General features: G+C 31.5%; 1 protein-coding gene and 4 pseudogenes across 1 annotated transcript; 1 reads left to right on the top strand and 4 right to left on the bottom strand.

Moving 5' to 3' along the window:
- The first annotated feature begins 1231 nt into the window (after positions 1-1231).
- On the top strand, positions 1232-8596 carry LOC146940440 (nitrate regulatory gene2 protein-like). Its single transcript, XM_085754139.1, has 6 exons — positions 1232-1402; positions 2834-4000; positions 4543-4614; positions 4964-5178; positions 5913-6136; positions 7544-8596. Exons 2-6 carry the CDS (start codon positions 2893-2895, stop codon positions 8292-8294), a joined length of 2370 nt encoding a protein of 789 aa, XP_085610265.1. The 5' UTR covers positions 1232-1402; positions 2834-2892; the 3' UTR covers positions 8295-8596.
- Positions 8597-10764: 2168 nt separating this feature from the next.
- On the bottom strand, positions 10765-11635 carry LOC146940439 (NDR1/HIN1-like protein 13 pseudogene; annotated as a pseudogene).
- A 2570-nt stretch (positions 11636-14205) lies between these two features.
- On the bottom strand, positions 14206-15005 carry LOC146940438 (NDR1/HIN1-like protein 13 pseudogene; annotated as a pseudogene).
- A 3628-nt stretch (positions 15006-18633) lies between these two features.
- LOC146940437 (NDR1/HIN1-like protein 13 pseudogene) lies at positions 18634-19254 on the bottom strand (annotated as a pseudogene).
- A 4981-nt stretch (positions 19255-24235) lies between these two features.
- On the bottom strand, positions 24236-24880 carry LOC146940436 (NDR1/HIN1-like protein 13 pseudogene; annotated as a pseudogene).
- Between the last annotated feature and the right edge of the window lie 1895 nt (positions 24881-26775).

Genomic DNA, 26775 nt, shown 5'->3' with positions numbered 1-26775 from the left:
ACATAACTTCTATCAACCAACACAGAGAAAGAGGAAAAATCATGAATCATAAAAAATACTGGACAAACTAGCAAACTTAGCAAAATAATATACTACTTAACTGGCTTCATAGTAGACATGTGAGACTCTATAATAAGAGAACTCAACGAACAACTCAACAATGCGAGAAACTAAACCATACCAAACATGTCTAAAAGGAGAATTCTTTATAATCAAGGACTTTGCAACTTGAGAGTCAAATATGATACCAATGATTCTAAAACCCCTAACAAAAACCAGCTCCAAACCTTCGTAAATTGGCCATAGCTCCACCATTGTGCTAAAGGAAGGTTCTACCACAAACAAATAGGGCATCTTGTGAGGGACCTTGTTTGCCCTACTTGCTATCCACCATTGTGGCGTCTTCTAAGTATGGCAATTTGCATAACGATAAAAGACAGAAGTTATATTTGTTTCTTCAACTCGGGTCTCCGAGATGTTGTGCCCCCTTCTAGTCGAACTTAGAGTATCATTTATAGAGTTCTCTTTAATTGATTCAAGGCACTTACTTTCTCTGTCTGTTCAACTCAACATTGGCGTGTGTTTCTTCAAGGGTAGACTAGTACGTAAATTAAGATATCTAAATATTACAATAATGAAACCCTATCAAGTTGAATGCATTGCTCTCAAATAAGTTAAAACTTGAGTGTAGAATTGAGGTCGGAACAAAGCTTGAACTCAAACTTTGTTAAATTTATCGTGAGATAAACAAATAAAATTACTCATGGATTAATCGAAGTAACCATGTCTATAACTAGTTGTCTGACTCTCATATTTATTTAACTAATAAATTCAAACATGAACATAAAAAATGCGCATGGTTTCTTAGCAAACTCAGTTTCACACAGTTTGATTTCGATCATTAATATAATATCAGACAACCCATATAACATAATTGATATCACACAATTAAACAATCCATTTACAACTATTACAACGATAACGGCACACATTTATAACTAAAAATTCATTTCCAAAAAAGACATACATGAAAATGAATGGTTAAAGAAAGTGATATTAGATGGTTAAACAAAGTAACACCATTTTAATGAGATTGAAAAGGGCAAAGCTTGTGTGATTATGATCTTAAGTTCCTTTTCATACTCTTCTTGTGGGTTCCACAAACTCTACAACATAAACATGAGATGTGAAGCCAATTTTATATGCCTTTTGCATGGACCGATCAAAGGCTGACTCACTCATCAAACTCTTCCATCTTATTCTCTTTCTCTCACTACAATTTCATTTTCATTTTCTCTCTCTCTCTCTCTCTAGAAAGAACAAAAAAGACTTCTCTGTCCATGATTTTCACCACCGGAATCAAATTCCCCTGCATGCGCCTCTGATTCAGTGCACTCTCTCGGTACATGAAATTTCTTAACTTTATCAAATTCCATTCCTTTTCTATTGTTCTTCTTTCCGTTCTTCTTTTTGTTCCAATAAATACATGTACTGTACCATTTAACTTTGATTGAAATTTTAAAACTTTTTAAGTTTTTGAAGATTACCCTTTTTTTGTTTTCCTATTTTGTTAATGGGTTTGTGTTTTCTTTTACTAAAGTTGCTTCCTTTACTGTTAAATTTCATTTCTTTCTGCATCTTCAAGCTCTGTATTTTTTTACTGGGTTGTCAAATTTTGTGTTCTGTTGTTTTGCTATTCTGGTTTTCTGCTTTGGATTGTCCTTTTTTATTTTATTTTTATCACTATACATATTTAATAGTTTTTATAGAAGATGCTTGTGATATTGCTTATGCATGTTTGATTTGAAATTGTTGTTATGTGTTTTTGGTCTTTGTTTCTACTTTCTATGCTTAGATTGGGTAATTCGGCTGTGGGAATATTCATTTCTTGTCAGAGCATATTAGTTATCTGTGTTATTTAATCGGTCTGATGGTGAAGGCTTGAGACCTAGGAGTTTGCTTAGGTCTCAGGGCTGAGTCCCAAGGTGCCTAAAATTACTGTGTTGGGCCAATCCATACTTCGATTGGCCCCGTCAGTGGATCACGGGATTGGTCATCTGGATTAGTCAGTTCTCTCGCTGGATACCGAGTTTCCAAAAAAATCTGTTTTATTTAATACTTTTTCAGATAAATTAAAAACATTGCTTGAAAATTTGTATTTTGGATATGGGGGAGGGGGTGATCTTTCTACTTTGATTGTCGTTGTTTGCCTTCAGCAATTGATGGTGCTGCTTGTTGTGCTGTTGACTTAAGTTCTAGCATATAGGAGCTTGTTAATTAAAATAAGTTTATGGTTGTTCACTCATGGCTTATGCTGTGTAGAAGTTAGATTATAGAACTTTTAAACAAATTAAGATGCAAATACTGATTTCAACTTACATGAGAAGTTAATGTTTATATCCGCGGAGTTATTTTAAGTTTTAACATTATTTAATTTTATTGTTGATTATTAGTCGTGGAGAATGTTAAAACTTTTCTTCATAAGTAACAATCGACAAAAAAGCCTTTGGAGAGAGACATTCTGAGCTATAAAGTCAAAATCCGACAAAATCGACAAAATATAGTTAAAGAATGTTTCTTAATTGATAAAATCTGATCAACACATCAGTCATATAAAGAATGTTTCTGAAACGACAAAACCAGTCATAATCGACAAAATCTGACCAACACGTCAGCTGAGCTATAAATGCTTAATATTTAATGATCGAAAAAATCTGATCAACACATCAGTCATATAAAGACACGTTCTGATCTTTAGTTTTCGTGTTGTTCCTACATGTATATAATATATTTATTGTTTCTCGAATACATTTGATACTGAGTTAATCTGCAGATAAACGTCTCACTCCAAAGTTTGCATAAAGAGAAAGGAAAGCTACATCTGGGCTAATAATGGGGGCCTCCACCTCCAAATTGGATGATGATAAGGCACTTCAACTATGCCGTGAAAGGAAGAAATTTGTTCGGCAAGCACTTGACGGGCGATGCTCGCTAGCAGCTGCTTATGTTTCATATGTTCAGTCATTGAAAATTACAGGAACAGCTCTGAGGAAATTCACGGAACCTGAAGCGCCAATTGATTCTTCCTTGTATACTTCCACCAATGCAACGCCCGAGCCACTTGCTTTTAATGAGAAGACCCCATCTCAGTTCTCATTCTCCTCACCATCTGCATCACAACGCATTGATCCACCTGAAACCTTTTCTCCAACGCCCTCTCCTCCCAGCTCTATTAAGTTCCAAGCCAATCATATGAGGTTTAGCAGTAGTTCATCTAAAAAGGTAGAAGAAAAACCACCGGTACCTGTTATAGGAACAGTAACATCATCAGGTACTCCGCAAAATGCCACACCTCGTTCTACTGAAAGGCCCGAAACATCAGCATTTGAAGATTCTTCTCTTCCAAATGAAACTCCATGGGATTTTTTTGGTCTTTTTCATCCTATTGACCATCAATTTTCTTTTCAAGAAGGAAAGGGCATGCGCCAAGATATGGGAATTGCCAGTGATATAACAAGATTAAGGGATGAGGAAGGAATTCCTGAGTTGGAAGCTGATGAAGAGAAGATTTCTTCTCAAGAAAGTGAGGTCTCTCATGACTCTGAAGATGAATTTGATGATGAGCCTGCAACAGACACCCTCGTCCGAAAATTTGAAAATTTTAATAGAGTAAATGACCATGTTCAAGCCAATGGATTTCCTGGTACAAATAAGCCTCAAGCAGGGGATTCGGCCGTGAATGGTGAGAAGGGGAGTTCTGCCTCTCCTTATGTTTCACCACTAAAGACAGCAACTACTGTATCAGTGCTTCCAGCTGAAACAAATAAGTCAGTGGAGACAGAAAATCACCCTGAAAATAAAGTTGTACCTAAGGACTTCTTTGCAAGCATGAAAGAAATTGAATTTCTCTTTGTTAGAGCATCTGAATCTGGCAAAGAGGTTCCAAGAATGCTTGAAGCAAATAAGTTGCACTTTCGTCCTATATTTCCGGGCAAAGAAAGTAATTCCTATAGCTCTTAATTCTTGTTATGTCTATATGTATCAGTTTCCATATGGGAAATATTAAATTTTTAGCATTTATTTAGTTAGTCATGGATCCCCTCTTCTGACTTTTGCACCTGAAAGGTGACATAGTGATGGAGATCCTGGAAAGGATACAGAGCCCTGCGCTTGCAGGAGAACATCCAAATCCATTTGCAGAGAAGTGAAATAAATATTAAAATGATGATATTTTTTATGATACGCTTTCCTTTTGCTTGTAGTTTATAAACTATGCCACTTCTATAGACTACATTAAGATATGCTATATAGATATTTGGCTACAAGAATTCAAAGGGAATTACCATATAGGCTATATGGGCAGTTACTGCATGAATGTCTATTATTTAGATCCTGATATATGTTTGACTAAAACATCCTGTTGTTCTCAGGGTTAAAAACAGTTCATGTTTCTGTGAGGTTTTTTTCTTTTTCTTTTCATTACTTGTCTATGTAATTCACTTCAACATGAATGTTTAACCATGAAATTCTTATTTGTAACAGATGCTTCGATGACATCCTCATTTTTGAAGGCTTGTTTCTCATGTGGGGAAGACCCAAGTCAAGTTCCAGAAGGTATTTTATCGTTCCTTTTGCTTTTGCTCTTTCAAGTTACCACGTTGCCAACCATCTTGCATTGCATTTACTTTTATTAAATATTGATATTGTTGGAATTGTTCAAGAGATTATTGGAAGTTTTATATTAAATTTGTATCTCAGAGTGTCTCTTCCACCTTGGTTGTTATGGTTCATATGATTCATATTCCTAACTTTTTTCATGCTCATCTTGGTATTTAACTGCTCTTTGATGTGACGTGTTAAGAGAATAGAAGCTTATAAAATGCAATGTATATCATACTCATTGTTGTTTGTTGAAAGCTGTTTCATGAATTCCATATCTAACATTTTTGTTCAATTTTCTTAGAACCTGCTCAAAACTCGGTTAAGTACTTAACTTGGCATAGGACAATGTCATCTCGATCCTCTTCATCCAGAAACCCTTTGGGAGCAAACTCAAGAGATGATACAGACGACCATACAAATAATCTCTTTGATAATTTCTGTATGAACTCTGGAAGCCATGCCTCAACCTTGGATAGATTATTTGCATGGGAAAAGAAGCTCTATGATGAAGTCAAGGTATTGTGTACTCTTTGCATTTCTAATCAACAATTATGGAAACTATTCAGTATAAGTATGCCATGTTTTAATAATAGGATGTTAGAAGAGTTCCTATATTTGAAGCCTTGAATAAGCTTTGAAGTTTTTATTTTTATTAAAAAAAAAAAGTTAAGTATTTTATGCAAGAGGTATATGTCATAATAGAAAGAAATGAAGGATATATCAAGTGTTAATAGCGAAACAGTTTATTGATTGGTTTGATGCAGCTACTTTCCATTACACACACAGCATATCCAATTATATCGCTAAGTGGTAGGCTTTTTTTTTTTTTTTAATTTTATTTTTTCCAAAACGGGAGGGAAATGTTAAGAATAATCAATTACTACGAAATATATTTGTAACAAAATAAAATGTTTGCATACTTTGCCTCTCAACAGTATTTACTAAAACCTTGTATGAAACCTAATTCATTTATGCCTCTTCTCTGTCTGTCCAGTTTTCTCTCTCAACTTTTATAGGCTTAATTAACTCACCAATACATACATAGAATAATGACTCTTGAGTGGCTGAAGCTAATACTTTTACCCTCCACTACTAAACTCTTAACTGACACAAAAATAGCTGTTATTCTTCATTGGTATGCTGCCTTGAAAGTGGAGCCTTCTTAATTCTCTATAACTTTGTGATCTGATTTAAGAGGAACATTTCTCTATATATTTGCTAATTTCGTTGTTCATTTCTGCTAATTGCAGGCTAGTGGGGTGATCAGAAAGGAATATGACATGAAGTGTAAAATCTTACAGCAACTGGAATCAAAAGGAGAAAAAACCTCTACGGTTGATAAAACCCGTGCTGTAGTCAAGGATCTGCATTCAAGAATCAGAGTTGCTATTCTTAGGATAGACTCTATATCTAAGAGAATTGAGGAATTACGGGACAAAGAGCTTCAACCACAACTTGAGGAGTTAATTGACGGGTATGATTATTTAGGTTCCTCTTGTTTTACCAAGGCTCTGTTTCATGTGGTTATGTGTTAGCCTTATAGTACATTATATTTTCTACTGGAGTAAAAGGTTCAACATCGAAGAAGAGAAATGGAGGTGTCTCGTTTAACTTAAATATAAAACATTTTTTTACCACTAGCTTGGTAGACTTGCTCCATTATGTTTAGTGACAAACAAGATTTTTGAAGAAAAAATTCATGAGGAATTTTCTAGTTTCACTATTTTTTGGTAAATGTTGCAAACATTTTATGCATGTCTTGATTGAAACTTTTTGAAATTGCTATTTGCCTCGATCATAAGGAATGCTTCAAAATGATCAGTTACCAAATTATATATATTATTGCTTATGGTGACAGTCATTCTAGGTCTGGCTCACAAAACATGATAATTTGTTTCAAATTCTTATCCATTTTTGACTGTGAAAAATAATTTATATAGGTCAAATCTTTTAATGTTATTCTGGCATGCAAATGACTCTACTTCCTCTCTATTTCTGCTCACCACTGTCAAATGATTATTATCATTCTATGATTTTCAAGTGGTTGCATAGGGATACGGCATAGGTGTCAACTTGGGCAATGGGTCCTGCTTATATAAACAGCAGAATACTATTTCTCCCCTAAAATAGGATTAGTTTGATAGCTTATTTGCTGTATGATGCACTTATATGATACGCGTATCAGATAATATGTGGTTTATTGGAAAATATATGATACAACATTTAGGATACATATATACAAAAATAAAAATTTCACCAAATATCAGCAAAGGTAAACTTGTTTGTGTATAGATCTATCCAATGTTGACTTTTCATTTTCCAATACAAATTGTTAGTATTATAAGATATATATTTGGAAAAACAAAACTAATTGTATCTTTAAAATCGCAAAGGATTTTATATTTAGGGCCAAAACAAATGTTCTAAAGGGATATTATAATTAGGAACAGAAAGAGTACATTTTATGAGTAAAAGAAAACTTTTTTATTGAACTGACATGTTAATTTGTTTTTATGATAATTAGAAGTTGAGGTAAAAAAGTAAAAACCAGATAAAGGAACACACAGGATCAATACTTATATCATACACTAAAGAAGTTAAGAAAGCTCTAAAAAGTTGTATTATATTACATATAAGCCCTTTTTTGCTAAAGCTTATGCTAGTGCACCCTAAGTTTTAATTCAGTAATCGGTTGAACAAAGCTGCTAGCTTCCTGTTTTTATAACTTAGTAGGACCTTTCAGAAACTATGCTAAATTGCTAATACCTTTGAATATGGATAAGCGTGTTACTTGTGTTTTTGTAAGAGTAAAGATGTATTTTGCTTGTGTGCTAAATATGAGCTTGTTGTTTCATATGTTCCTATTTTCCTTTGGTGCCAGGTTAAGTCGGATGTGGGAAGTGATGTTTGATTGCCACAAGCTCCAATTTCAGATTATGTCAACAGCATATTACAATAACCATGCTAGACTCACCATGCATTCAGAACTTCGTAAACAATTTGCTTCATATCTTGAAGGTGAACTCGTTTATCTGGCATCAAGTTTTAACAAATGGGTTGGAGCTCAAAAAGCTTATCTAGAGGCTATAAATGGATGGCTAAACAAATGTGTTTCTCTTCAACAAAAAACAACCAAGAAAAAAAGGAGGCCTCAACTTCCACTGCTCAGAATGTATGGTCCTCCAATTTATGCCACATGTGATATCTGGTTGGAAAAGCTTGGAGAATTACCTACCCAGGAAGTTGTGGATTCCATCAAGAGTTTAGCAAATGAAACTTCCCGGTTCTTACCGCGCCAAGAGAAGAATCATGTGAAAGTCGCAAAACATCCTCATCTAGCATCCTGGAACGCTGACATCGGAAATGAGTCATCGGATAATCTATTGAGAGATGACGTTTCAGAGGACTGGATGTCTGGATTTGATCAATTTCGAGCAAGCTTTATAAGATTTCTTGGTCAGTTAAATAATTTTTCTGGGTCTTCTTTCAAGATGTACACAGAACTTATACAAGCCATTCAGCATTCCAAGACTCATTATTACCATCATAAATCTAATTCTCAGACTCAAGATGATCATTCAAAGCAAGAAACTCAAGTTGATCAATCTGAGAATAAAAATTCCAAACAGTAAAAAGATAATTGCATTGGACACAAGGGAGTTTGCAGTATTATAGCTCTACAGTGAACAAATGCATTTTTGAACTTTCATATAAGCCTTTTTGGATGTAGCATTTGCACATGAGAAGGATAGAATAAAAACTTCATTGGTTGGTAAGGGAGTGATGAACTTACAGGGTAGATAAATGCTGTAATTACTGGGTTCTGTTGCAGAGATATATACAAAAAGAAGGAACTTGTAAAGTGTCATTTTTGTACACAGCATGTCTTGTACTAAATTTTCTTTACCGATATAAAAATATAAATTTTTGCTTTTATGGTGTGCATGTGCAGGTTTATTAAGGGTGTGTATGCCCAAGTTTTTTCCTCAACTTATCTTCTCCTAAAACAGGATAAATTGCACCAAAACAGTTTTAGAATAAAGCTCTTCAAAAGGGAAGTACAGTCAGCCGGAGGGTTGGAGCAGTTTGGAGGGGAGGATTTTGTGTAAAAGGAAGGAGAAAAGAGAAATGGAAGAAAGGATAGTCCCCGTACTTGAATAGGGGATTTGTTTTTCATAATAACACAAAATCCCCTCAAAATGGGGCAACTGAAAAAAAATATTAATGATAAACATTCATTTATCATTCTCTACAAAAATAATCTCTCAAAATCTAGAAGATTTATCTGTTTCTCTCCTTACTCTCCCTCCTTCAAAGCCCTTCCTTCCTCTCTTCTTTAAACTTGCACACCGAGCCTAAAACAAACTTGACCTTAATATTTTGGAAGTTAAATTGAATTAAATTATTATTATATATATAACCTTTAAAATAAGATTTTGAGTTCGTCCATAAATAAAGTTTTTCAATTAGAAATAAAATGATGCATTCTTTTGAAAAATAAAATAAGTTATTGAAAAGATAAAAATATGGTTTGAAGGAAACTCCTCTAAAAAAATTGTTTTGAAGGAAACTCCTTTAAAAAAATGTTTTGAAGGAAACTGTTCTATGAAAAAAGAAAGAAATTGATGATGAAGATTTTATTAAATTTTGTTATTTATACTCTGTGCCTATTTGTCTGTTTTTTTTTTTTATTGCATTAATGCATATAAATCATAAACAATTTTTTTTTACCTCTTAAAGGATTTAAGTGGTTAAAAAAAAACTTAAATGAGTTAAAGAACCTCTGATATAATTTAGCCAAAAATTTATGATTAATAACATTACGCGCTTTTCTAGTTACACCCCAAATATGTACGCTTAGATCCAAAAAAAAAAAAGTTTGAAATCTAATTAGAATACCAAAAATGTTCTTGGTCATATAATCTCTCTGTGTGAATTAAATGTTCTTAAGTGAAATAAATGTCCGTTTGGATAAGGCTTATTTTGAGTTTATGTAAAATAGTTTATGAAAATAAATGATTTTTTTGGTATTATTTATAAGATTGTCAATGTAGTTTATGGGAAAAAAAAAGGTTATGAAGATACAATTTTAGTTAGTGAAAACTTGTAAATTAACATAAAAACTTATTTATTTGCATATGTTAATTTTCATAAGCTTAAAAATAAGTCAATCCAAACGGACCTTAATTCACGTAACCCAAGTTTTATAAATTTGGGAGTTAGTGATTCTTGTTGTTCCCCGTGACAATTTTTCCACCCCATCCCTCTTGTGCTCCTTTTAATTCAAAGCCTTGTCTTTAGGATACTTGATTTGAAAGAATTTTAATTCCAAATGATTTTGTTAGTCTGAGTTACAAGGGCTTTAAAATTGGGTGGTATTTATGTGACCCCCTATCACATTTAAAAATGGAACGCATCATATTCAAAACAAAAGGGAGAACAAATAGAAGAAGGGAGAGGGAGAAAAAAAAACATAAGAGAAGAGACATGAGATAATGGTTGAAAATTTGAAAAGGAGTTAGAGGTATTTTCTTCAATTTAAGGAGCAACAAAAAACTGAACGGTGTATCAAAGAGTGATAATAGTGATTTCATCAAAACTTTCTTCACACTTTTTGTCAATCATTGCTCCATTTTACACAAAGTTAAGAGAATATTTTACTATGTTAACTTTATTCCTTAATTATTGCATCAAGTGACATGTCCTTTTTCTCTAAACATTTTGATGACTCCAGTTTCTTCAATTAGGATCATAACATATGCCAAAATAAAATTCCAACTTGGAATAGTATATTTAGGTGTGGTATTAATAGGGGTGAATTCCTTGTTGTGTGTTGGCGGAACCGTGGAAAATACAGATTGAGAATATAGTATATAAGCACTGATGTATTTTTAACTAAAGACAGTAAAAATATTTGCAAAAACTAACATTTGAAAGTTGACAAGAGGCTTCATGGAAGACGTGGTTTTCACCTTGAGGGTGAGAACATATATGAAAAAACTAACGTTTGACACTTCATGTTGCAAATATTTTAGTTAATCAGGTAAAGAAAAACGTTGATTATCGACAATAATGGACCAATAATATACAAAAATTGAAAAATCGAAGTTTACTATTATATCTTCCACGAAAATCAAATTGTAAGATATAATACAGAAAAACAAAAATAAATTATGAATGGAAATATACATTCCTTCAAAAAAAAAAAGAAGAAGGAAATATACATTCAATAAAAAAAGTATGCATAATATATATCTGCTCAACAAGTAAGTATAAAGTTTCATGCAAACCCCTAAATCCAAACAACGATTCTAATTTCACCACGAAGTTATGCTTAATATCTGCCAAACAAGTAATTATAATTTTTCTTCCAACAATTCTCGTCAACAATCTTCGCCTGCTCCGTTAACTCATCAACCGTCACGTTACATTCAATCATAAATTCGACCTTCCCCATATTAACAAATCCAACTTTGAATCCCACTCTTGTCTTAAGTTTCAACGTTAAGGTCATGTTCCGTACCGCAACATCATTCACCAACGCTTTCTGATCAGCATCCGCAAGTACAATGTTGTTACCTTGTAACACCATGTTAAACACGGTCACATTATTTTTCGGCTGATAAAACGTCGGCAACAAGCCGTTACAAAGCTGAGCATCTTTATAAAACATTTCAACAGTGTTGTTTTTCTTATAGTAGATTCCAATCTTGTTAACATTATCAGCCTTAATGGAGACGTCAACCTCCGGTGAAATAGAAGACAAAGACGCGAGGCTCATTCCCTTGACAGAGACGTTATCGATTGCGAATTTAGGTGCTTCAGGTCGGTAAATCAAGTATAAAGTGCCTCCTATAAGGAGAAGGAGCACAATCAGAGATAAAAAGAGGCTGATAATCCCACATAGACAGCAACAATACCGGATCCAACGACTTTTGGGTTGAGTGTTGTTGGTGTAAAATTGATCATCCATTGGGGTGAGTGTAAATAATTTGCACACTTTAGAGATGTGAATGTGAAGGTGTTAGGAAATCAATCTATGCACTATACAAATACAGAAATATTTATTTTATTTTTTTTGATTTGTTTGATGAGCAATGCTATATATGTGGAAGGGGAACATTGCAAAATCATCCAAAATAAGAAACCAACCAATCACAACTCAGTGCTAGATGGAAATAAATGGAATGTATGGCGGAAAACATGGAGTTAACAAATAAGTATGCAATGAAAAATGCCAACGCCAACCGTATCGTGAAGGATTTGCTATCAATAGTATTTTTTGTTTTTTTTGATTTGTTAGTTTTTGTTGGAACAGTATAGTGTTCCAACAAAAAAAATACTATTTTTTAAGATATCTTTATTTAGTGTTCCAACAACATTTTTAAAATATCTTTGTTTTTTAAGAAAAAATATATTTTTTTAAAAACAAAAAAAAAAGATTTTTTCTTTCTTTAAAAAAAATTATTTTTAATTGTTAGGGTTTGATTGAATGTTTTTGTAAAATTATTTTATATAGTCATTACATATAAATTAAAGGAGGTCATTTTAGAACCTAAGAAAATTAAAAAACCCAATTTAGTTCCTAACAAAAATAAAAGTAATTTTAATTTTGAGGAAAATAAACATGACAACATAATCTCTACATTCCTTTTTGTATATTTGGTTGACGAAAAAAAGAAGAAAAAAAATAAAAAAGAAAAGAAGATGATGATTTTGATAGTTTTACAAAGTTTGTTAAACCAAAACTTTAATAAATACTACTGCACAATATTAAAGTTATTTTATTTGTGCTCCCCTTAAAAAAAGTTATTTGTGCAGATATCTGAATATACAGAGAAAATTAACAAAACAAAAAACAGTTTTGTTTTTGTCAAAAAAAAAAAAAAAACAGTTTTGTGTTTGATTGATGTGTGTCTTTACGTTGTACAAAATAGGTGTATAAGTGATAACTTTATATATCGGTATCAAAGTATCGTAGATTGTCGCATCCACGTAAACTTTGTAATTGTTTAACCGTTCATGAACTTTTAATATTCTAAGATAATGGCTTGGTTGAGAAATTGTTTATAAAGATCAACCGCGAAGATTAATGAAAATAACAGGTTTAAAGAGTTGTTTTAGGATTAGAGGTCACGAGCTATACATCTAATGTATCATTTTAATCAATTGTTTGAACCATACCTTGACATTTGCTCATCATGTGCTTCTGTGTTCGATAAACAACAAAAGATCTATTATATCTATTAAATTTTGATGTCTCGTTCAATTGAACGATACAATGTTCAGAATCAATATGGTATGTGACCGTAAATCTAGCCCTATGTCTACTAACTAGTATATACAAATGAACTTATTCTATATCTTTAGATAGAAAGTCTATGTCTAACACTTTGTAAATCAAGTTATCAAGTTTCAGAGTTTAATGTCGGAAAAGAATTAAGTACATGAATAGACCATCAATATAGTGAAACAAGGATAATATATAACCAATAAGTTGATCCCTTAACAAATGAATACGACAACATGTTAATTTTAAAGTTAAGTGAACAAGTTGCTTTAACTTGCTTATATTAAAGAACAAAATTTATTGATTTTAAAATTAAACGTTCATGTTGCATTAACTTATATAAATTAAAAGTCGAAATTGATCGGTTTTAAAGTTAAGGGATCAAAACAAATTTTAAAGGGGTCAGTTCTTTTCATTGAACACTTGCAATGAACTCAAGCACTTTGGATGCATGAAAGTGGACAATTCCACCAATCCAAAAACATGAAACTGTTTTTTCTTCCTTCCTTGCAACTGAACCAAATCCACGACATTCATTTGATGTTGTCAATCATCGCCGCCAAGTTTGTCGTCTTTCCGTTAAACATTATATAATTCCTTTTCAATCAAATACAGCTAGTAGAAAACCAAACTAAGTCAGATAATCTCTCTCCTTTCTTCCCTTTTCCATGAAAGTTGTTTTTACGATAATTATTTTTGTCATCCAAAAAAGTGTAACGACGCAACTTGTTAACTGTTTGCCTTTCATTCATGTTTAATTAGTCATTAATAAATATAATTGAGTTTATAAAATTTATTTACCAAAGACATATACCTAATATCAATTAAGTCATGCTGATGTTGGCTATCCTAACTTTAGGGGATACTTGAGCTTGTGGAAGAAACTGTTCGATCATTTGACTCAAGTGATTGAAATGTCATTTACTTATTTGGGTGTTGTAAAGCTAAATAGAAATATTATGCAGCATCAGCATGCCTCCTTTTCTGTTGAAATTTATGACTCGTATCATTGTATAGCTTAGCTTGTATAACTTTTCACACAGTTTTATTAGAAGAAATTATAATAGTTGTTAAGAATTTCTTTTACTTGATGAGAATGTCGAGTTACGTGACAATGTTGGTGTACATGATACTTGACTTGAAATATATCACATGAAGAACAAAATCAAGAAAACTATTAGACAAATTGAGTGACTTAGAGATATCATTAGAGAAAGAAAAAAATGGTCATATGACCTGTTCTCTAAAATTAAGAAAGGGGTTACATGATATTCCACAAATCAAATAATAGAATAATATATAATAGAATCAAATAATAGAATCTAAAATTATGCATAATATTTGTGCAAAAAAAATAAAAATAAAAAAGCACTAAAAACAATTATCAAACCCTAAATCCAAACAACGATTTTCATCCCTTAAGATCAAATCCATACCAACAATTTCTCTTCTGAAGAATCTTCGCCTGCACCGTTAACTCATCAACGGTGACATCACATTCAAGCCTAAACATGATCTTCCAACTCTTAAAACGGGATCCCACTTTAAATTTTACCGGTGCCCTAAGCTTGAACGTCAACGGCACGCTCCGTTTTGCAACAGCATTCATCAACGCTCTCCAGTCTGTTTCCGCAAGTTCCACGTCATTACCTTTTAACACCGAGTGAATCACCGTCATGTTATTTGATGGTTGATAAAACACAGCCGGTAGCACTCCTTTACAGAGGCTAATGTCTCTGTAAATTATTTCAACGCTGCTATCCTTCTCATAGTAGATTCCAAGCTTGTGGTTACCATTATCAGCCTTAATGGAGACGTCAAACTCGGGCGAGATCGAAGTAAAAGGCGAAGAGAGGTTCATGTTCTTGACAGCAATGCGATCAATTGTATAGTTAGGTGATTCTGGGTGGACAATCATGATAAAAGTGACGACGGCTATAACAAGGAGCACGATGAGAGTGAATAGGAGGGAGATGAACCCACAGAGACAACAACAACACTTGCACCAGCAACTTTTGCGACGGGGCTGGTAATTGGGAACTCGATCAGCCATTGGGTAAGTGTAAGGGTTTGCACTTTGGAGGCTATCGTTGTGATATGAAGGTGTTAACAAATTCACTTAAATAAACATTTACGTAACAAAATAAGCAACTTCTATGAAACAAATAACAAACCCAGTTTCTTTTTTTCCCTTTATCTTTTAAAAAAAGTGTAACAAACTAAATGAGTATATAATATTTACTTTTTCATTATCCAAGTATAGTCTTAAACAACTTTTTCAATAATAATTTTTTGTGTCGGTGGCGTTAAAAAAATAAGAATTTAGATTATATTTTTTTGTTATATTGTTGGTGTGAAATAGATAATCATCGTTGGTAGGTTTGATTTGTTACAATTTAAAAGAAAAAATCATTTATATATTTACTTTTAATAATAATCAAATTTCATAAAAAAAAATATCCTTCCTAATTTTCAAACGTTATGTGTCCGTCTTTTCACTAGTATAGTATAAATATTTTAATTAACGTAAATTTTCCGGAACATATTACTTAATCAACGTAAATTTTTTACTCCTAAATTTTGTCTGGAATATTGTTTATTAGAGTAATTTATTTTTCTAACAAATAACAAACTTTTATGGAACATATTATCTATACTCTATATAAAGAAAATAGTCTCTTTTGGCTGGCTTTTTCTCCTTTCTGCCCTCAACTTTCAATACAATATCAAATATAACAAATAGATAAGAGTAAATTGAAATATTAAAATAAAAGTGTAATGAAGACGATATGAGTATATATCCATTTTTTTATTTTATCCTTTAAAAAATGTAACAACTCAGATGAATATTATATACTTTATATAAAGGACATAAATGACATAATAATTACTATTGTATTAAATATTAAGAACGACATTTATTTTGAGAGAAATAATTTTACAAGAATCAAGTCGGATAAAATGTTATCGTCAATGAAAATCCAATATAACATAGCGAGAACACAAATTACTGTTTTTATTATTTATATTAGAGAACTTATGAAAATAAACCGAAAAAACAAAACTTATGAAAATTGTCCTAAGCAGTTTTCATAAATTTCTCTAAATAGAGGTCTTTGAGTGATGTCTATTGAGTTATTTCAAGGTAAAGTTGATCACAAAGGGGCTAGTTTCTTAGAGAAAGGCTTTGAGTGATATTATTGAAAGATCATACAGGTGCTAAAGAGTGAAAGCATAATATATATCAGAGTTCTTAATAGCATGTGAAAATTAGAGGCTATATGCGCAGCAAGGGTGTGAAGGTATATGCGTATATTAGCATGGTTCGTAAGAGCATATGGCTTCAGCTTGTTGCTGCATAATTTTGGAGGAGGGAGGCTTTAGTCTTTTTCGTTTTGTCTTCTTTGGCAGTCTACTTGGAAGTTAGTGTCTTTTATGTATTAGTATTATGTTGGAGAGTTTATTTTCTTAACGACAAATTCCATTTATTTTTATAAATAGAGAGGGTCTTTTACTCCTTCATTTTTATCTTTGGACACATTATGCTTGACGTGTTTTTTTTGGCATTGACTCTTATTGCTGTTATAACTTACAAGATACATACAAGCAATTAATGATTTGGTCCCTTAAGTTATTTGTTGGTTACATTTTGGTCCCATAAGTAATTAACGTTACAATTTGGTCCCTTAAGTTACCTTTTGGTTTCGTTTTTGTCCCTTAACTATTAAAAGTTTCGTTTTGGTCCCTTAACTTATTTTTTGGTTTCGTTTTGGTCCCTTAACTCTTCCTCCGTCAACCACTTTGGTCTTTTACGTTAGGATGAATGTATTAGAGTTAAGGGACCAAAACGAAACCAAAAAATAAGTTAAGGGACCAAAACGAAACCAAAAAATAAGTTAAGGGACCAAATCGAAACAAAAAAATAAGTTAAGGGACCAAAACGAAACTTTTAATAGTTAAGGGACCAAAACGAAACCAAAACGTAAGTTAAGGGACCAAATTGTAACGTTAATAACTTAAGGGACCAAAACGAAACCAAAAAATAAGTTAAGGTACCAAAAGAGTAATTAAGCCCTTTTATTATAATAGTTGGTGTTATGCTGACATGTGCCCTAATAACAAGAATTTATTAAGAAAAATTAATGTTCAACCTTTTAAGAAATAAATTGGTATAATTTTCAATACATAATTTTTATTAGTGAAATTTTTAACAAGTTATTATATGAGACATGTTAGCATTTCCCTTGCTAGTTGTATGTCCGTTTTCATTATCGGAAACACTATTTATCGCGAGAGCATATTTCACGAGTAATCCCGACACACCTAATAGCTGGCTCCTTAATTTTCTGCGGCGGTTGTATGGTTAGTGGGGTCTTCTTTTTTTTTTTTTACCACTGCAATTAGGATAAATTCGTTATAAATTCTATCGTGATGTTTAGCATCACTCTTTCATTATTAACCTCTTTTGACAGTTTTTAACTAAAGATAAAGTCGTGATAACTTATGAGAATCAACACATACAATACCTCGGAAAAAGGTGCAATAAACTTGAGTTTGGAACAAAAACCACATTGTATATATTATTGACAAATGCATAAGTCTTTCGCTATAAACTTTGAGTTTGGAACAAAAACTCGTTTTTTTTTGGTTACAGAACAAAAACTCGTTTGCAATAAACTATCTTACCAACTATCCACTATTTTTTACCAAAAGATCCTGAGTGTTTGAGCATTATCATGTGATTTTTGCAGAAGTAGGTACATGAGGTGTACCAAGATCACGAGAAATTGGATTATATGTGTAAGGAAACATGAGTTGTTTATATTTTTGTAAATCCATCCAATTTGCTGTTAAGCTAGTAACATTTTCATGATGTGGCAACATATAAAAAAAAAATAATTTTTTTAAAACTAATAGTAAATATAACCAAGAAACAAAAAAAAAAATCACCATAACTATTATACGTAAATAAAATGTACTTCATAAAATACATTAAAGCAACAAGAACGAATTATAAAGGGTTATAATTTACACTAATCACTTTTTTTTAGCTATCAAGAAAAAGCAAAGTGTTAATAGAGGGTTTATTTTTACAATAATAAAGGGTTAATAAAGTGTCGTTAAATCTTTTTGAGCCAATAGTGATAATTTTCTTTGCGAGGAAGTGAAAGATTGTTGTTGTCGTCATATTTTTATTGTCGATCAAAGAATATGTATATTTTTTTGTGTTCACCCTCTGGTTTCTAGAAGACGGGATCAAATGATTTGGAGCTCAATTGAAACGTAGATAAAGTAAAAAAAAAAAAAATTATTCCACGTAAAATCAAATTTGGGATAGCCAAATATGCATATATATATATATATATATATATATATATATATATATTATTAGGAGTGGCTTAATATAAAAATAAACACACTCATTCAATAATTTTTTCTTCTTTGGGGTAGCCATAACTATCCCTTTCGTATGAAAGCAATCACCCCTGCACCCAAAATAATAATATAGTAATAACTATTGTTTAAAATAAGAATTGATTTGTTTATAAAGATAAACAATATTTGTACAACCATTTTGTGATATCTTTTGAAACATTTGTCTTTAATACTTTATTGCATTCTTACTTTTTCACTCTATTACTTTGATTTTCATATCGATACCTAATTTTCTTCATATATCTTTAGTTGTCCCATATGTTCCTAAAATGATTGTTCAAATTAAATCCCTCTTTCATTAAACAATCATTCTTGTGAACAATTTTTGCCTGCTCAGTTAACTCATCAACTGCCACATTACATTCAAACATAAATTTGTTCTTCCATGTCACCCCAACAATTGGAACTTTTAAAGTCATTGATGCGTTCAGCTTCAACGTTAACAACACGTTGTGTTTAGCAATATCACCCATCAACACTTTTTGATCCGATTCCGCAAGTTCAATGTTGTTACCTTTCACCACCATGTTAATCATTGTTACGTTATGTGCCGGCTGATAAAACGCAGGCAGCACGCTGTTAGATAGTTGAATGTCTCTATAAAATATTTCAACAACGTTGTTTTTTCCATAGGTGATTCCAAGCTTGTTATCGTTATCTGCTTTAACGGAGACGTCAAACTCCGGAGAAATCATAGACAAAGACGTAAGGTTAATTCCTTTGACGGAGACGCTATTGATTGCATATTTGGGTGGTTTTGGATTGAAAATCAAACCAACAACGATGCTTATGAGGATAAGAACCATGAAAAAGATGCCAATGAATAGACAGACAGAACAACAAAGACTTCTGCGGCGATCAACCATTATGGTGAGTAGAAGGATATGCACACTTTGGAGATGTGAATGTGAAGGTTTAATTTTAAGAAATCAATCAATGTACTATTCAAATACAGAAATATTTTCAATCTTTTATATTTGTTTATGAGCAATGCCAAATAAGAAACCAACCAATCACAACTCATTGCTAGACAAAATACATTGGAGGTATAGCAGGAAACATGGAGTTAACAAAAAGTATGCAATGAAAATATGTCAACTCCAACTGTATCGTGAAGGCTTCATGCCTTAAATTCTCTATCAATAGTATTTCTGTTTTTTTTTTATTTGTTAGTATTAATCAATTGGTTTTTGCTGAAGTTTAATTTCGGTCCAGTTATCTTTTTTTAGGTTTAGGTCCTCTTTGTAACAAAAAGAATAATATTTTTTTTTTCATTTTTTAAGATTCTTTTTTAACTAGACGCCTACCCGTTAGATTCACATGTAATTTTTTTTATTGAAATATTATTGATAATTTTTAGTTTATAGAAACACTTTAGAATACAGTTGTAGAAAATGAAGGTATTTTCTATTTGTTGTGCTTTCCGTTTAGAATATAAGTTAATTTTTCATATATTGTATTGCATTATTTATTTAATTGAAACTAAAGTTGTATAAAATGACTTAGTCTCTTCCGGATTATAAGTCACATTAATGTTACTTTTTCTATTATACCCTTATATTCTTATTACTCTCTTTTATTTTAATTCTTTAATTTATCTTTTCTTATACGGTTATACCATTAATGAAGGAAAATCTTGTAAAATAATTCATAATCTACTTTTCTCATACAAAATCAATTACATTTATTAATTTGTTTGAATTTACCGAAATGTTTTATAATTTTGGATGGAGAGAATAATAAATAATGAAATAGACCATTTACATCTAATATCCGTCATATCTTTGTTGTACGTAATTTAAATAAAAGGGACACGAAACATGAATAAAAACACAACAAAACCAATAGAATTTGAAAGTAATAGAGCCATTGTCGAGTGTTATAAAATATAAATTAAAACTTAATAAGCCTTATAATAACCAATATGAAATTGATAATTCATATGAAGATAGCGAGGCCTTAAATGATATTATTTTTTTTGAAGGAAAATGATATTATTTTTATCAAATTTTTGGTTTATGATTTAAATAAAACCATAACGCCACTGTATTTTTTTGAAATTAAATATGCTTATAGCATTTCATTAATAATAAGTGATTCAATACAATCGGGTATGTTAAAATAAACAACGGGACTAGCTAGAAATGTGGCTTCGCCTGCAAGCACATGAGCAACCGCGTTTGCTTGTCGCCTAGCAAACTCCATCCTAAAGTTGGTAAAAGAAGAGCTGAAGAGAGATCGACAAGACATAAATTTTAATGACGTGTACTAACCTTATTATAATTTTTGTGTTGCTCTTTTGAGATTATATTTTACAAAAAATATCTTACTTATAGTTATACAATAAAATGACTAACCAAAAAAATCTCATTCAGTAAAAAATAACCATCCCAAACTCTGCGATATAATGTTTAAAAGATGAGAAACTATCCACTACCTTTTTAGCATCAAGCTTAAAGTCAATAGGTCTTAAACTCAGCTCATGAACCCATTCTAAAGCAATTAAAAGTCCTAGAGCGTCACCAACATGTACCTCGTAAATTGGTTCAAACCATTCAGTTTTGGCCAACACAAAACTCCTTGTCTCATCCCTTATACAAATTCCAATCACAACTTCATTGGTTTGTTTTGAGAAAGATGCGTCAATGTTACATTTAAATCAGCCAACATTAGGTTTAGACCACTTGTTACCTACATGCCTTTGTGTGAGGTAGGTTAAACTTTTACCAATCTCGATGTCTTCCAATCTTGCAACATTAGGTTTAACTCATGAATATTTTTTTTGTCTTTCAGTGTGCCACGTGGCGCGAAATGATTCGTCCACATGATACATCGTTAGTTTTTTTTTTACTTAAACTTAACAGAATGATCACTAACAAAAGTTTTACAAATTGCAGTGCCAATGTAAAAAAAACAGATATCAATTCTAAAATATGGTGAAAGTGTAGGGACCAATAACATATTTAAGCATTTCATTTGAGAACTTGTGAAAATAAACTGAAAACAAAACTTATAAAAATTGTCGTAAGCATTTTTCATAAATTTTCCAAAATAGTCTTTGAGTGATGTCTTTTGAGTTTTTTAGCTTTGGATTTTCGTAATTTGGTAAATGGGAGAAGTATATGTTTTAGAGTTGCTTGATTGGCTGAAATATGTGTCTTGTAAGAGCATATATATGGCTTCAGCTTGTTGCTGCATAATTTTATAGGTAAACCAATTTCTATTGAATCCAATCAACTTTTATACTTGATTAAGTGAGGAACCTCATGCTTAATACACAACTTTGGATTGCAATTCCGTTTTAAAATGTCAAGTTGAGTCTAAACGCAGGTTGTACAATATCAATGTTACTTTAATGTTACTTTTTTTTTAAGGAAAACTTTAATGTTACTTCTCCTACTGTACCTTTATAGATTTATTAATTTTTTTTATTTCAATTCTTTAATTTATATTTCTCATACTATTAATGAAGAAAAATCTTGTAAAATAATTCATAATATGTCCTCCTTATACAAAATTAATTACATTTTATAATTTGGAGTTCGATTGAAAAGTAAATAAAGTCAAAAAATAAATTATTCCACTTAAAATCAAACTTGAAGTAGCCAAATATAAATTATTAGAATTATCTTAATATAAAAATACATCTAATCACTCCATATTTTATTCCTTCTTTGGGGTAGCCATAGCAACCCCAACATAATAGTTAATAATTATCTTTTAAAATAAGAATTGTTTTGTTTTTAAAGATAAACGATATTTGTACAATCATTTTGTGACAACTTTTGAAACAATTTGTCTCTCATACTTTATTGTATTCTCTCTCTCTCTCTGTGTGTGTGTGTGTATATATATATATACTCCCTCCGTCTTTTTTTATAAGCAAAAAACACTAATTCACACTTATTAAGAAAACCAATACTTAGTGATTTGAGGTATAATTTTTTGTGTTCTCCTTGGAATAAGTTTTATGGAAAGATGTAAAAATAATTCTCATTGGTTAAAAATTATGGAGAAAATAAAAAGAGAAACAAATTGAATGCAACATGCATTTAATTTTATATTGGAAAAGATGCTTTGTTTGAAAAAACACAATAATAACATAAAAGTTGGTGTTTTTTGCTTATATTTTGATACAAAGAAAATGAGATTTTTTTGCTTATATTTTAGGACGGAGGGAGTATATATATATATATATATATATATATATATATATATATATATATATATATCACTTTGACAACATCTATAAGGCTTAGAAGAAAGGGGACCTGATAATCCAAATTTTGGTCGGGAGCTAAGTAAAGTCTGACCAAGAATTGTTTCACGCAGAACTCAAACTCAAATTCTCATGAACAATTCATTCTTGGTGGAGCTCATTAACCACTTTAACTCAATTGATTAGTTAATATTTGTTTGTTTGGTTTGAGGTTTAACCTGTTATGTATACATTTATATCTATATAAAAAGGTATACAAGATTTTGGAATGGTTTTTTTACTTCCAATTGTATCTCTTTACTTTATTATTTAAATTATTAATTAAAAAAGGTGTTAAACTCCATTAAAATATGAACAACACCAGTACACTAGAAATTCAAATTATTAATTAAATAATGAGGTAAATCTTATTAAAATAGGAATAATATTTGACACAATTTTCTTTTGACAGAAAATATTTGCTCAGAGTTATATGTCTAAATTGATATATCCTTTTATATACAATCAAAAACATAAGAAAATATATGTAGTTTGTATTTAGGACTTGTTTCGCATTCATGATCTGGTTCTAGGATAATACTAAAGATAAGACTTGCAAATGCAATCTAATTTTAATCATGCATGAAAATCTTTTTATCACATTGCTTGATTCACTAAAAACCTTGTGAATTCATTCTAATTGCATTCATCTTTAAGTGGGTGAAATTAATTTTTTTCGAGGACTTTTATCTAAGGACAAACAAAGTTCTATATTGGGGAAAGTTGATAAGTGCCAAATTATAGTTATTCTCACCAGCACTTATCGACTTGGTGCAAAACAATCTGATGCAAGTACATTCATTGGAAGCCAAGCCAGAGCAACTCAAAGGCATTTGAGCAAAACCCGATTCGCTAGGCAAGCTACATCGAAGTGAAAACGAGACAAACCAGAGAAAACCAGGAGAAACGCTAAAAGTCTATTCGCTAGGCGAGAAACAGTTTGCTAGATGAACTAAGGTGGTTACAAAAAAGGACAAAGTCAAAGGACAAATGGATTTTCCCTCCAAAGAAGAAATCTTGATTTGCTAGGTGAGAACCACTTTCGTCTAGCGAACACTTGCATAAAGTCTAATCTAACACGAACCATTGGATGAGATGTTATCTAAGTCTAATCTCAACACAATTTTTTTAACTTGTCTTAACTTACTTGTGAACCTGCAACCAATTTTTTTTTACAAACCTTAACTAAAATTTCTTCTACGAATTTAAGAATGATGGAAACTAAGCACGATCAGAGGTTTGATACAATTTATTTTTTATAAACCCGCAATAATACTTACAGTTGTACGGGGATAGATAAGATAATCTTTATTAAGGTAAGAAGGTCAATTTTTTAAGTGTTTAATTATCATGTGATTCTACAAAACGTAGGTACAGAAGGTGTACCAAGATCAGGGGAAACTGGATTATGTGTAGGGAAACATGAGTTGTATTTATATTGTAAATCCACCCAACAAAATAAATAGTTAATAAGTATCTTTTACAATAAGATATAGTTATTTTTAAAGAGAGATTATTTGTACAACCATTTTATTACAATTTTGGAATAATTGTCTCTCATACTTTATTGTGTTCTTACTTGTTCCTAAATCGATGTTTAAATAAAATGCCTTCTTTTAAAAAAAATTCACCCAACAATGATTGTTGTGAACAATTTTTGCCTGCTCTGTTAACTCATCAACCGTCACATTGCATTCAAACGTAAAGCTCCTCGCCATCGTGTTCATTTTTCCAACTTTTAATGTCACGTCTACCTGCAGCTTCAACATTAACAACACGTTCTGTTTAGCAATATCATCCGCCAACACTTTCTGATCCGATTCTGCAAGTTTAACATTGTTACCTTTCAACACCGTGTTAAACACTGTCATGTTATTTGCTGGGTGATAAAACGTCGGCAGCACGCCCTTAGAGAGCTGAATGTCTCTATAAAATATTTTAACAGTGTTGTCATACCCATAGTAGATTCCAATCTTGTTACCATTATCAACCTTAACGGAGACGTCAAACTCTGGAGAAATAGTAGACAAAGACGTAAGGTTAATTCCCTTAACGGAGATGCTATCGATTTCATATTTAGGCGCTCCTGGACGGAAAATCAAAGTAGCAGCGGCGCTCACGAGGATAAAGAGCGCAAAAACTATGCCAATAAGCCGACAGAAAGAACGACAACAACTTCTGCGACGAGTGTTATTGGCGGCATTCTCTGGCGGAGGAAAGTTGTGATCATCCATTGGGGTGAGTAAAAGGATTTGCTTACTTTGGAGTTGTGATTTTGAAGGTGTTAGGAAACGGAGACCATAAAATCAATGCACTATTCAAATACAAAAATATTTGCAATCTTTTATATTTGTTTTGAGCAATGCCAAATAACAAACCAACCAATCACAAGTCATTGCTAGAAATATACATGGGAGGTATGACGGAATACAGGTAGTGAAGGCTTCACAAATCTTAAATTTACTATCAATAGCCTTTCAGTTTTTTGATTTGTTTGCTTTTTTAAGATATCGTTCATCCTAAAGCAAACGCTTGTTATGCCGTTGGGTGGACTTCTTAGCTAATATTGGGTGTGATGGAAGCTAATCCTTAATTCTTTTAGGTCGTGATTGGAAGAAAGGTTTAGGAGGGGAATGAAGCGGAAATGAGGAGAGAATTTACTTTTCATTTTTAAATTACGAACATTATAAAATGTTTTTAAAAAATTGAAATTACAACATGATAAATGATCATATAATACTTTAATCACACTAAATTTATTTTGAATTTTTTTTTTTAAATTGTCTGTATATTAAGAATGAAAAGTAAGTTGTTCCCTCCTAAACCCTCAATCCAAATTTAGAGACTTGTTTGGTTTGTATTAATCAATTGATTTTTTGTTGATGTTTTGTGAGTTGATATTCCCCATTTAATTTCAGCTAGTTTTCTTCTTTTAGGTTTACGCCATCTTTGTAAAATAAGATAAAAATAAAATATCTTCTTTTTTTCCCCCAAAAAAAAAAATTCCCAACTTTTTTTTTTTACCAATTTTTTAAGATTCATTTTTAAATTCCTCAAAAAAATAATGATATTCTTTTTAATTGTTTTTTAAATTGTCACTACATATAAATTAAGGAGTGAAGCTAAGAAAAATGAAAGTCATTTTTAATCTATGAGAAAAATATAGAAGGACAACGTAGTCCGTACATTCTTTGAATGGATGATGGAGGAAAGAAAACAAAGTAAAAACTAAATAAACGATTGTTTAGCAGTTTTAAGGAAGATTTTAAAAAAACATAACAAAGGCTCAGAGGTTAATAAGTTTGATAAAAAATGGTTTATGATAGAATATTATGACATTTGTTTGTTTTGTTTTGGGTTTAATTAACCTGTTATCGTGTATTAAAAAATAATAAAAATTGAAGGAAATTATGGTATTTAGTAGTTGTTGAATCACTTTAAAAAAAATATGTTGACTCATTTTTTAGTGTGGAAGTCAAGTAAATACATTAGGATGCATATAATCTTACAATCTGCGACATATTGATCTGTCCAAGATTTTAAGAATACATTGATTCATTTCCTTCAAAAAAAAAAAATACATTGATTCATGGTTAAAACCCTCTCCACGACAATAATCTTGAAACAAAATAAAATGAGACGAGCTGTTTTATCTTGGTTTTTCGGGTGTCAAACATTGATTAAGTTTGAACCTTTTCAACCTTTGATATCTCATTTTTTTTTGGGAAGGGAAAAATAAGAAGAAAAAAAACCTTGAGAATCGAGGTCCGGGAGTTGTTTTCGTTATGGGAAGGTGTTAGGCACCCATAACGACTATAGTATCCTATAGGAACCGTCTTACTTTCTACACACTCGCTTTATTTTTAAATGCTATTTGAAAATGTTATTTACACCTAAAGGTTTGCTAGGTTAAGAATTGGAGGGAGAAGAATGTGTTTGAATTTTTGTTTTATTGGACTTGGAGAAGTTTTGACTTCTTGCCTACATACCCTTTTAAGGGATCAAACTCCATGTAGTTCTCTTCCAAAAAATGTTTTTGTTTTCGTTGGTTGATTTTAATTTTGAAAATAGAATTTTGAAGAATAAGAGAGAGAGGCCTCAAGGGCATAGGATTTTGGGAAAATGTGAG

The sequence above is a fragment of the Medicago sativa genome, chromosome 3 (genome assembly GCF_051527215.1).
Source record: "Medicago sativa cultivar Bolivia chromosome 3, Bolivia_mono, whole genome shotgun sequence".
Classification (NCBI taxonomy): Eukaryota; Viridiplantae; Streptophyta; class Magnoliopsida; order Fabales; family Fabaceae; genus Medicago; species Medicago sativa.
This window is presented reverse-complemented; position numbering and strand designations above follow the sequence as displayed.

Coding starts and splice junctions, on each gene's coding strand:
- LOC146940440 (XM_085754139.1), top strand. CDS start 2,893: ATGGGGGCCTCCACCTCCAAATTGGATGATGATAAGGCACTTCAACTA. Junction 5,179..5,912: donor AGCTCTATGATGAAGTCAAG/GTATTGTGTACT, acceptor TGCTAATTGCAG/GCTAGTGGGGTGATCAGAAA. Junction 6,137..7,543: donor CTTGAGGAGTTAATTGACGG/GTATGATTATTT, acceptor CTTTGGTGCCAG/GTTAAGTCGGATGTGGGAAG.